The 12,651-nt window shown below is 42.6% G+C and overlaps 1 protein-coding gene across 1 annotated transcript in view; it reads right to left on the minus strand.

Moving 5' to 3' along the window:
• Nucleotides 1-5,991, minus strand: part of Lancl3 (LanC like family member 3) — a 100,787-nt gene extending 94,796 nt beyond the window's left edge. The window contains exon 1 of the mRNA XM_006976914.4: nucleotides 5,093-5,991. Within this exon, the coding sequence (XP_006976976.1) occupies nucleotides 5,093-5,665 (573 nt within the window). The 5' untranslated portion in view covers nucleotides 5,666-5,991. The remainder of the gene's footprint in view (nucleotides 1-5,092) is intronic.
• Nucleotides 5,992-12,651: the final 6,660 nt, after the last annotated feature.

Raw genomic sequence — 12,651 nt, forward strand, 5'->3', positions numbered from 1 at the left:
TGAGTTCAAGGCCAGCATGGTATATACAACAAGTTCCAGGCCTTCCAGGTCTGTATCAAAAAATTAAATTTTAAAAATGCAAACTACAAGCACTAGTAATACTCATAACTGTAACCCACAGAAGTCACAGATAGATGTGTATCATATGTTGTTGAAGAAATCTCAAAGTATCACTGACTCCTGTTTCCAATGTACTGTAATCACAAGTTTCACTGTAAAATCCTAATGTAATTAAAAAGCTGCTGCATCACATTTTTTTTTTAATGTTTTGGTCTTTGGATTGACTACAATGGGTTTCTTTTTGTAGTTCTAACTTTTAATTTATATATTTGTAAATGTTACCCTGAGAAGTCCTGAAAGTTCTTCTGACTGACAAAGGAGTCCTTGGTGCAAAAGGATTTTAAAATAGCCACATAAACACTTCTTGCAGGTGTGTGTGTGTGTGTGTGTGTGTGTGTGTGTGTGTGTATGCTAGAGATCAAACTCAGGGCTTCTCACATGCTAATCAAACATACTTCTACCAAGAGCTACATCCCTATCCCCTTATCATTTTTAATATTGACAATCTACTCAACATTCAGAAATCACTGATAATTTAGTTAATAATCTTATTGATTAAACATAAAACTAATTCAACCTCCTAACTTTGACTTATTTGGCCCCATGGGAATCTGATTTTAATTTACTCCCAACTGGGAACCTTCCTTGCCTTTGAAATTCCTTATCTCCTATTCTTATTTGTTTGAGACCTCTAAGCCTGGGTGGCTTGTTCCTTGCTGGCCCCTCTGCTAGAATGGCTGCTCTCCGGGCAGCCACTTAAGTCTCACGCTCCAGTTTTGAGACATAACATGCCTTCACAGAGGAACCTTTCTACCATCCACTCTCACACTGTAGCTCCGCCTTCTCTCCCTTCATCCTCCACTTCAGTTCCTGTTTGCTTCCTTTAGATCATTCTTACAATCAAGTCACAGTTTGTTGTTTTTGCTCACTGCTAAGTCAGAGCATCTAGCACAGTGCTTGGTGTAACAGAAAAAAAAAGATGACTAAATGAATAAAATGAAGAAAATTTCAATGAAAAAGTGTTTTTGCAAGGCTAAGCTTATTTGATCTTTTAAGAATTCTTATTAATCCAATTATAAATGTGGGGGTTAAGGCTCAGAATTTTGAAGTTATTTGTCCAAGATCATTGAGTGACAACGTTATTTTATTTGATGTCCTAGATTTTCCTTAATCCCTCTACCTTCCCTTCTATATCTCCACCAATCAGTAGATGGCAGAACAGACTGACGGCAAATATTATGGCATGATTTCTTGGGACTTCAGTGACTCACTGTATAAGGCCATGTCCCTTACACATTTCAAACACTCTTTCCTTAAGTGTTTCAGGAGGGTTGAATTCACTGGAAATATAACAAAGTGATTTGGTTTCTCTCTCTCTCTCTCTCTCTCTCTCTCTCTCCCTCTCCCTCTCTCTCTCATATATATATATACATATTAAACATTTATCAATTATATGAACACAAATGGAAACTTCAAAAACTTAGGTGAAAGGAGGAAGAATGATCTAAGAATGTATCAAATCAGAGGTAAGTGTTGGTGTATGAAAATATATATGGCATTGTATTCTCGGGCATGTGATCCATAATTCTGGCCTTATGCTTTCTAGTAGCCAACAGAAAGTGAGAAATACAGTCACAAGTCATATTTCAAAGACTAAATTGATTCTATCAATTGTGAGAAACAATGCAACTATTTGTTTCCATCTCCTGAGACAAATTCCTCTGTGGGCCCTTATAATGAAAGAAGTATGATACTGCAATGAGCATTCTAAATTACAGTCTCATAAATCAATACATCAAGCTTCATACAATGAAGTGTTGCAGCATGAATTAACAGACATGGCTGGTGTGATACCCAAGCCCACACGGCTTATATTGCCTTATAATCTAAATTGTGATCTATGAACCAACCATATCAGTCCTACCTAGGGACTTGTTAGAAATGCAGACTATCAGAGCCTATCCTAAGGCTAAATCAGAATATTTTCTATAGTTTACTATATATTTATAATATTTATGACAATTTTTCTGTATTTTTTGGACAAGATCTGCAGGTGATTCCTATGCAAAATAAGTTTTCAAAAGCACTGATCTAGTGGGTCATTTTGATTTGAATAAGAATTTGTAAGAACCTATAATCTATTTATTCAATTCATTTCTTCAATAGCTATTTACTGAGAACCCAGAAGTGGGAAATGCTTTCTTTAAACATAGCACCAGAATCACTAGCATAAAGGAAAGTACTGATAAAGGAGATACCATTTTAAAGGGAGATTGGCAATGCAAGCCACGCAGTATCCAGACAATATCTGCAACAATACAAAAAGAAAAGTTAGGTACTATGTTCATATTGGAGCTCCAGCAACATAAAAATATCTCCATCCTATGGAATTTATAGTCTGATTAGTGACGACATCGGTAAACAAACTGAGTAAAAAAACAGGAAAGGGGGTAATTTTAAATAGGGTTGACAGGAAATGTCTCACTAAGGAGGTAAAGACCTATCCAAGGTCATGGAGCTAGCTATATAAAAATACCTAGAGGAAGTGTTCCAGGCAGGGAGAACAGAGAGTCCAAACCCCCTGAGACAAGAGAATGCCTAAAAGAACAGAAGGCCAGTGTGGTTATTGAACACTGAGTAAGAAGGAAAGTACGCAAGAGGCTTGATCATGTGAGGCCTTATCGGCCATTTTAAGTGTCACAGCTTTATGAGATAGGAAGCCACTGGAGAAAAAGCAATAGGGAGCCACTGAAGGATGCTGAGCAGGAAAATGACGTAATGAGAAGTGTCTTTAAGAAGCCAGCTTTTGAAAAAGGTGGATGAATGGATTAGTGGGAAAAAACTTAGCTCAGAGTGATTCATTCATTCCATTACTTATTACGTGGCACAGATGTGTCAAATAATGTGAGAGGCTCTAAACTAGGGTGATAACTATGGGAAATGACAGAGGAAGGTGAATGTAAATGACATTGAATGAAAAAAAGATACTGGGACACAATGACAGATTATTTATAGAAAAATGACACACAAGTTAGAAATTCAATTTAATCAAGGTTCACGGATCATCTACTGAAAGAAAAGCTGTTTGCTGGCAAGGAGTTCGGGAGGGGAAGGTGTGCCAGCCCCTGCCCTACGCATTCAAAGCCTGAATTTCTTGGATGGCTGAAACTGAGGCCAGCACTAGGAGTAACTGATCTAACAAATTAAAAGCTGTTCTTTCAAAATCTGGAGCTTGTTCTCTTGTTCCTTCTCCGGGGAGCAGCCAGAGAACCTCAATTTGATCAGTACAAAAAGACAGCTGTGATTTGGCAGGAGGGCAGAAGAAAGGTCTTAAATGTTTTTGTGGAGCAGGGCTTTAAAGTGGTTGTGAACCATTTCTGTGCAGAGCCCTCCTGGTCTTTCTGGTTGATTTTCCACTCTGCCACTCTATTATGGAGAAAAGTCTCGAAGGCACGGGCAAAAGAAGAAACAGACTTAAGGAAAACAACTGGGGAAAAAATATTTTTAAAAATTGCCTACCATCGCCGGGCGGTGGTGGCGCACGCCTTTAATCCCAGCACTCGGGAGGCAGAGCCAGGTGGATCTTTGTGAGTTCGAGGCCAGCCTGGGCTACCAAGTGAGTTCCAGGAAAGGCGCAAAGCTACACAGAGAAACCCTGTCTCGAAAAACCAAAAAAAAAAAAAAAAAATTGCCTACCATCAGACTGCAGGGTTTGGGAAGCAGATGCAAATATAATGCAAATGATATGTAAATCTCTCTGGCCTTCTAAATGGTTTTATACAACTGGAAGTGCCTTGGGAAACAGCTAGCAGATAACAATGACTCAGAAGCAGAGCAAACTATTTCAAGACAACTTTGTCACATGGCTCTTTGCTGCCCTGCTAGCTTGATGCATCCTTTAGCATTTTTTCTCTTCACTTGAATCAATCTCACTCACCTGATGTAAATTTTAAAAAAAAATCAAGTCTACTTGCTTACTGGTTAGCTAAGCTAATTACACTTTGAAGGCACTCCATATACCTTTCTTTCTTTTCTTCAAATGCTTTTCTCACCATCTAGCCAAGTTAAATGTGTTGCTTCCTCCCTAGAACAGTGTGTTGTTCCAGTGGATTATGAATGAATGTGTCTCTCAGTTCTAGTTACTATGAGGCTTTATAGTTTGTTATTACTATTATTATTATTCCCTCAACTACACAGGAACTGACACATTTTCTTCTAACATCTCCATGCTACATTCAAAGGCAATTCGGGGGGGGGGGGAATGACTACATATATAGTTGTGAAACTGAATTGCCTTCAAGGAGCCCCTGAAAAAAATTATTTATTAAGAAAAGCTGCCTGGTCACAAGTGTTGTGGCTTTGGCCAGTCTAACTACTGATTTTCAAATGGGGGGAAAAAAAGCATTCGATAAACTGAGTATATTTCTGTCTACACTTAGTTATTTTAAAAGACCATACTCCCATCAGATACATATTTATTATGAGTCCCAGGGTGAATTTAATAGTAACACAGTGCACACACCAGACCTATGGCTGGGCAGCTGACTATTGGTTACAGGCCCAGGAGTCCAGAAGCAACTTTCCTGCACGTCAGTCCTAAAAAAATCCCATTACTTTAGACTCTAACATTCAAGTATACTTTTACTAGCACAGTCAAAAGAAAGAAAATAACTTTACTCCCGGTTTTTAAACACTTCTAAGGACCACAAGGTCAACCCCTAAAAAGCTATGGAGCAAAGAGGCAGGTGGAGTGATGCCACCAAGTTCACTGCAAAAAAAACCATGAACAAAGTGCAAAGCCAAGTAATCCAACAAACGGGAGCGCGGACAAAGAACAGGGAAAGAGACAAAAGCAGAAAATCAAGCAGAAGGGGCTGAAGAAAGCACAGCTCCAGACAAAGAAATAACAAAGAAGAGATGGGGATGCACGACCAGGGGTGGTGCTGCGGGCGTCGGGGAGTCTGGAAAGCAGGACCCCCCGCGGGCGCGGGCAGCCGGCGAGCGCCCTCCGGCGGCCGGGGCTACGTCTTACCTCCTGGGCGAGTTTCTGCTTGAGCACCAGCGCGGCGCACAGGTAGCCGGCGCGACCCACGAACAACTCGTCGGAGCCGCACTCCAGGAAGGAGACGGGCGCGCAGACGGCGCAGAGAGCCCGGAACTTGCTGAGGGGCTGCACGTAGTCGGAGCGGCCCAGGGCGTGGTACACCAGCGTGGCCACCGCGTGCACGCCCGCGCCCCCCAGCAGGAAGGCGGCGCGGGTGTCGGCGTCCGGCTCGCCCCACTCTTCGGAGCGGGAGCACGCGTCGATGAGGCGCTTGGCGGAGCGCAGGTAGCGCTCTCGGGCCCCGGCGAAAAGCGGGCTCTGCGAGACGTGGTAGAGCATATAGGCCACCCCGGCCACGCCGCTGTACAGACCCCCCTGGCAGCTGCTGCCCGCCGCCGTCGCCCCTCGAGCTTCAGCGCCGCCCCCCAGCGGGGGCAGCTCCTGAAGGATGCGTTCGATGGTAGAGGTGACCAAGGGCGCCACTGCCTCCTCGCACTGGCCCGCCAGCAGGCTGCCCTGGTAGTCATCGAAGCGGTTGGCGAAGCAGCGCTTGGTGTCCATGCTGTCGCTCGTGGCCCCCCAATGTCGAGCTGGGGACCTTTGGAGGGCGCGCCCTGCAGCCCAGCGCAGCACCTCCTGCTCTCAGAGGCGCTCGGGTGGCTGGGGATGCGATGGGGGGTGGGAGGGTAGGATGGAGCGAGGAGGGTGAGACGGGAGGTGACAAGAGGAGGTAGGTGCAAAGAAGGATCGCGGAGAGGGTGGCCCAGTGGGGCAGCGGGCTGCCGCGAGGTTCCCGAGTGGCCCGGGAGAGCACGGGGAATGCGTGTCGCGCGTCCCCCCTCCCAGAGGCCGCGCCCTCGCCGAACCGCCCCCTCCTGCGCCGCCGCAGCTCCGAGGCTCTCCAAGGGGCCGAGGTGATCTCCTCAGGCAGGACCCACGCGGGGCCCGCGCCACTCCTCCCGCTCCGCCCTCGGCTCCTCCCCTCCCTGCAGAAAGCCTGGGACGTGCAGGGCACGGATCCCGAAAGCTGAGGCTGGCCATCAGCACACCTGGCAGCCGAGGTGATGACTTCCAGTCCCTTGTGTGCTCAGAGGCTTTGCCTCGGGTCAGCACTAGCAGCACCTGGGAGCCGGGTAAAAATGCAGCGCCGCAGGTTTCTCCTCAGACCTATTGAATAAAAAGTCAAAATATACAGCAAGAGCCCTAGGTTAGAAGCATCCACAATAAAGTTTGTGAAGCCGCTGAACTAGGCTCAAGTACCAGAGAATACACAGCTGGAAGTCTTCTTTCAAGCTTGGTCACAGTGGAGGTCTCATTCAAAATGCCTCAATACTCAGGGCAGCAACAGTGTGTGACCGGTAGTGTGGAACGTGTTTCATGTTTTGAAAAGGAGAATGGAAACTCCTTGCTTGCCTTCTATTATTTTGCTTGGCGTGCACAGGAATAAAAACCCAAAGAGCCACACTAGATTGGAAACACCCTTACTTCCATCTACCCCTGTTCCTCTATTTCCCTGCTCCCTCATGAAATTAGAAAGCGGCCAATTAAACACCTTTAGATCATTAGCTAGTTAATACGTGACTAAAGCTTAGGTACGGATTTAATTCGTCCTTAGTTTACTGTTCACCCCTTCTCTCCCTCTTTGGTTCCCTCCTGTTTATTCTCCACAGGCATTACTCCGGGGCTGATCTCCTATGTGCTTTGAAACTTCATAATAGAGGAACTACACGTGTTCTGAGACCCCTTGAGGTGTGTAGTTGAGTGGAAAAGACAGAAAATAAACACAAGCTATTTGTCTTTCTTCTGTTCAGCTCTTTTTAACTAATTCTTCTTTCCACAAAATACTGACTACTGAAGGCTAAAGAGGACACCTCTCTCAAGGGTATTTGTGTTTTCCTAGAGGCTGTAAGGATACAAGTAAAAGTTATTCACAGGAAAGTTTCTGGAACTTTGTGCAGAAAGCAACTACTTCACTTCACCTCCCTCACTCATTTTAAAGACCTGTTTTGTTTGGAAGCATATTTACCTCAAAAAAATTGCCATGTATGAAATAAATCATAATGATCCATTTTCAATATGACGTGTGTTTAGAGCTCATCAGAGAATCATAGACTAGCAGAAGGCACTAGGCCCCTGTCTATGTTAGCTGGCAGCTGGTGCCTGCTTTTCCAGGTGTCCTCAGTTCATCCTGAGGTTGAAAAGTTACAGGCAGTGTGCTCCATGACCCAGCCTATACATCAGAAAAGGAGGGAATCAGGACTAGAGAGTTGGGTCAGCAGTTAAGAGCACTTGCTGCTCCTGCAAAGGTTTTCAGTTCAGTTCCCAGCACCCACATGGTGACTCAAAACTGTCTTACTCCAGTTCCAGGGGATCCAACACCCTCTTCTGGCCTTTGAGGGTACCAGATACACACAGAGTGCACATATGTACATGCAGACAAACACTCATAGACACGAAACAAAAAAGAAGTCCTTTAAGCAAAAAGAAAGAAAATCGTGGAATCCAAAGCCTTGGGATATAAATTAGATAGGGCTTTGTATCTTGAACCCATAAGATGGAGAATTTGAGATGGGAATGATCCTAGACATCAAGAAGACTGTACCTCCCTCAGGATCTCAGCCAGTAAGGAAAATGTTATCAGGACTAGAAAACCCTTTTTTCCCCCACTCCAAATTGGTGCACCAGCCATTTTTGCCTGACTTTGCAAGGTCACAAAATGAAATGCTTCGTTTTTGCTACTCTGCGTCTCTAGTATGCTTATTATAAAGTGAGGATCATTGTTTCTCACAATGTGAGGGCATTCAGGAACTCCTGCATTTGGTAGGAGAACACCTGCATCTCTGGAGAGTGGGAGACACATCCAGCCCCACCATTGTGTGTTCTGCTTTGGACTCTTCCTGACACTTTAGATAAGAACAAAGAGGGGCAAGACAGTGCTTTGGGTGACAGAAGATGTGTATTTCCCTTGTTCTACTGAGAATAAAGAATAGGACAGAACCCCAGAGCTGGCAAAAAAAAAAGGTCATTTTTTTTCCTCCACTTCCACCCCTAATTCCCAATGGGACTTGATTGATAAATGTAAGAACCCTTGACTTCCCTTCTTCTCTTCAAGGGTTTTGAGTGCCCTCCTCTCTATTATAGCTTGAACTGCGGTAATAAATGTCTTCTGTCATCTAAAACTGCAATTATAGTATTAACAGAAGAATTTCTGGCTCTTTATGTAATTTCTTTTCTGCTTGCCTTTTCCTATTTACAAAGAGTTCGTCACTTCTCAAGGTCATTGATGTCTCCAAAGGCTCTTACAATAAAGAAAACTTTCTCTAACTCTCATGCTACATTAGACCAAAAGGGAGAAATAGAAAAACCAAGTTGAAAAATAAATTGCCTGAGACTTACAACAGAAAAAAATGGCTTGATTCCTCCTCCTCCTCATTCTTGAGATAGAGTCTCTCTATGTAGCCCTAGCTGTCCTGGAACTCGCTCTGTAGACCAGGCTGGCCTCAAACTCACAGAGATCCACCTGCCTCTGCCTTCCCAGTCCTGGAATTAAAGGCATGCGCCACTGTTCTGGCAAGCAGCTTATGTTTTAAGGCTGTGTGAAATATTAATTTTCTACAATGTGCCATGTATGTAATTTGGATTGAACTCTTGTTTAAGGAAATCAAATAAGAAACAGTAAATAGAGAAAAAGAAAATTATTGTAAATGATGCAAATACGAGGTTATATTTTGTTTAAAATTGGATGAAGAGAAAAGAGAATATTCTAGATAAGTATGTATTTTGTATCATCAAATGATATTTTGTCCTAGGACTGAAAAAATAATGAGGACAAAATCAAGAAAGCTTAAAGCCCAGATGGAAACAGATGCAGAGACCCACAGCCAGGCACTATGTGTAGAGAGAATCTAAATGGGATGTCTCCATCAAATTCCTCCCCTTAGAGCTCAGGAAACCCCGGAGAAGAGGCGGCAGAAAAATGTAAGAGCCAGAGGGGATGGAGGATATCAGGAGAACAAGGCCCTCTAAATAACTAACCAAGGCACGTATGCACTCACAGAGACTGAAGCAGCATGCACGGGGCCTACATGGGTCTACACCAGGTCCTCTGTGTGTATATCTATTAGTTTAGTATTTTTATGGGACTCCTGACTGTGAGAATGAGTGGGTCTCTGAGCCTTTTGCATGCTCTGGGGACTCTTCTCCTCCTGTTGGGTTGCTGTGTTCAACTTCAATATGATGGTTTTTGTTTCATCCTACTATATTTTATTTGTCATGTTTGGTTATCTCTTAGAAGTCTGTTCTTTTCAAATGAGAGACATAAAGGGAGTAGATCTGGAGGGGAGAGGAGGTGGGGAGTAACCTTGGAGGAATAGAGGGAGGGGAAACTATAATCAGACTATATTGTATGGAATAAAAGGAGAAAAAGAGTGGGGGGGAAAAACGTAAAGCCAAGTTGCAGAAATCCTGAATGACTGTGAAAGATGAAGTTTAAGGTTGATAGATATTTGATGATTAGAGTTTATTAAAATTCCTAATGTTTTATTAATCTATAGATGGTAACATTTATATGAACTGGCTCAGAAGAAAAAAAGGTGTATGTCTTATTAAAATAATCACTTGTTTTGGTAAATTAGCCTTTCAACACCTATAAAAAAATCTAGTCCTAACAAAATTGTGAGTCATTTACAATTGTTTGGGCTCTTTTGTCCAAGCTTTATGTTATACAGAAGTTAAATGACAAGACTAAAGTTATCATTCTGGGTGGTCAACAGCCAAATCTTAGAATCTTATATCAACGACAATAGTCAAAAAGGACAACCAATATTTGGACCTTGCCCTCCAAGTTCAGCCAGGACCCAGGGATGATAGGACCCCTCTGAGAAGTCACCTTGTCCTCTTAATAAAAGAGGCTCCAGAGGTTGGGCTCCAACCAGTGCACAAGTTATGAGAAAGGGAGTCACTAAAATCCTCAGGCTATGAGTGATATAACAGAAGTTATAATTGCATTGAGATCTGCACCATTGTTAAATAGGTGTGTGGGAGCTGTGTGACTTGCCAAAATATAAAACAAAAATGTAATTTAAAAAACAAACCTCAGAGGAGAGGCCTTCTAGGATGAGACCCTTCCAGAGCATCCAAATAAACTTTAAAGAAATTTATAAGGTAGAAGAACTAAACTGTCTACTCGGGATAGTGGACCACCTCTCCAGGTAGATGAAGGCTTTCTGCCTCCCAGTTGCTATTTCTGATAATGTGATTACAATTATCTTAAAATGAGTCATGCCATAGCTTGCCATTTTAGAAGATATAGGTTCAGACAATGGTGGCCACTTCATTTCCAAACTATTATAGTGAATTGTGAAAGTTTAAATATTAAGTTGGGACTACTAGCCTCATGCCCTTCCCCATTCAGGAAGATAGAAAGAATGAATAAAATTCTTAAGTAACATTCTGTATCTTAGTGGATACATGGACCTCCCCCACCATAGAAACCAAAGACAAACTCTTGAAAAATTGTATATTGGTGATCTTCTCCAAATATCCCTCAAGTGTAAGGGATTTCTTGTCGAAGCCCCACTTTTGAAGTTTTCAATTCATCAGTTTCAATACAAACCTGGAGAGAAGACAAGCTCCAGACCAGTTGAGGAAGTTCTTTTCAAATGTTTCTAATCATTAAAACAACTATATAGCCAGGCGGTGGTGGCGCACGCCTTTAATCCCAGCACTCAGGAGGCAGAGCCAGGTGGATCTCTGTGAGTTTGAGGCCAGCCTGGTCTACAGAGTGACATCCAAGACAGGCACCAAAACTACACAGAGAAACTCTGTCTCAAAAAACAAAACAAAACAAAACAAACAAACAAAACAACTATATAGACTGCTGAAAAGGTGTGGACTTACTACACCCAAGTCAAAGAATCAATCCAGGAAGCATCAATATCCAAAGGAGAAGATCAATGAGGAACATATGGGTCATCTAGAGAGCCTTTAAATACAGTTTTACAAAGAGCCTAATGATATCTTATTCCCTAATGGACAGTGGTGGTGGTTTTGCTGTGTTTTGACTTTTGCTAAGTCTCCTGCTTATAATTTGTTTGTGTAATTGTGAAACGGAGAATCTTCTAAAAGAATACCTTTAGTCCATTTTTTAAAGCTTTTAAAGACCATCTCAGTCTTAGATCTCTGCGTTTCCTTAAGGGAATCCCTGATTAACCCTACCTCTAGAGTCTAGTGTATGCATAGTAGGTTATTGCTATACAGGAAATAGAGAGTTTTCAAATACGATGGAAGAATTTCCAGGTAGTTGCTCCATATTCTTTGCCTATTAGCTTAATAATTAGTGAAACTAAAAGCTCGTAGCCTCTTACTATAAAATTTGATGCCTACAAAGTTTTACATTGCAGGGATCTCAAACTCCAAGAACAACAGCAAAGAAAGAAGATAATCAAGGACGGGGATATAACACAGACCTTAAAAAGTAGAAACTGAGTATGAAGGCTTGAATACTTGTATAGAATGTGTTGTTTATGGTACACGTGCTCAGGGAGAGTGATTGTTTTGCTTGTGTAGCAGGATGTCCCAAGGCTCAAGAAGTCTTCTTTCCCCTGGAATGGTACACAGACTACACCAGAATAAGTTGCATGCTGGTCATGTTTCAGGATATGAACTCTTGGGGAGATGAGACTTGTCAGAGTCTGTCCCTCCTGTAGTTGGCCCACCTCAATTCCTCCTCTCTTCATAGGGTGACTTCCTCTTTGTGTCTCTCAGGACAACAAGATCAATTATCTCACCCACTGAGGGATAGTGGAGCCTGTACCTATGTCCTGGATGTCTCAAATGACAAACATGGAAACAGCAATTACTCTGTACTCAGTGTCCACAAGGTGCTGCAAACAGGGCACTTTATTCAAGCCTGCCACCCAATCAGTATGGGGCCTGCACGGTAGTTCAGTTGGCCACACCATTTTCCCTGGATTCTTCCTCTTAATAAAGCTAATCCCAGGGCTAAGACATAAATACCTTGGTATCATGTCTACACTGACTCTATAGAAATCCCCAGTGGAGTTCCAATTGAATTTAAGACTAAAATCTGAACTGCTGCAGAATTTAAATTTCCTCTAGTCTGGTGGTTGACAATAAATAAAAATAAAAATGTAGGATGATTTAAAAAAAGAATGTAGTATGATCAACAAAGATTTATCAATTATATCAGGGATGCCCTTAGAGGATTGTCTAGCCAGTGGGGTGCTACCAGGCAAATGGCTCAGCAAAACAGGATTGCACTTGGTATAATGCTAGCAGAAAGAGAGATTTTTGTATTATTCTCAGAATATGTTGCACCTCTATTCCCAATAATACAGTTCCCAGTGGTGCAATCCTCAAGGTCTTTCATAGATTACCCTTGTCAATAAATTAGCAGAAAAGTCATGAATTGTTGATCCATTTATAGACTGGCTCAAAGGATAGTTTAGAAAATGGAAAGGCTTGGTGGTTTGTGTCCTAATTTCCCTTGTAATTGGAGCAGGATGCTGCTGCATTATTCCTTGTAT

This window comes from Peromyscus maniculatus, chromosome X (assembly GCF_049852395.1).
Source record: "Peromyscus maniculatus bairdii isolate BWxNUB_F1_BW_parent chromosome X, HU_Pman_BW_mat_3.1, whole genome shotgun sequence".
NCBI classification, from domain to species: Eukaryota; Metazoa; Chordata; class Mammalia; order Rodentia; family Cricetidae; genus Peromyscus; species Peromyscus maniculatus.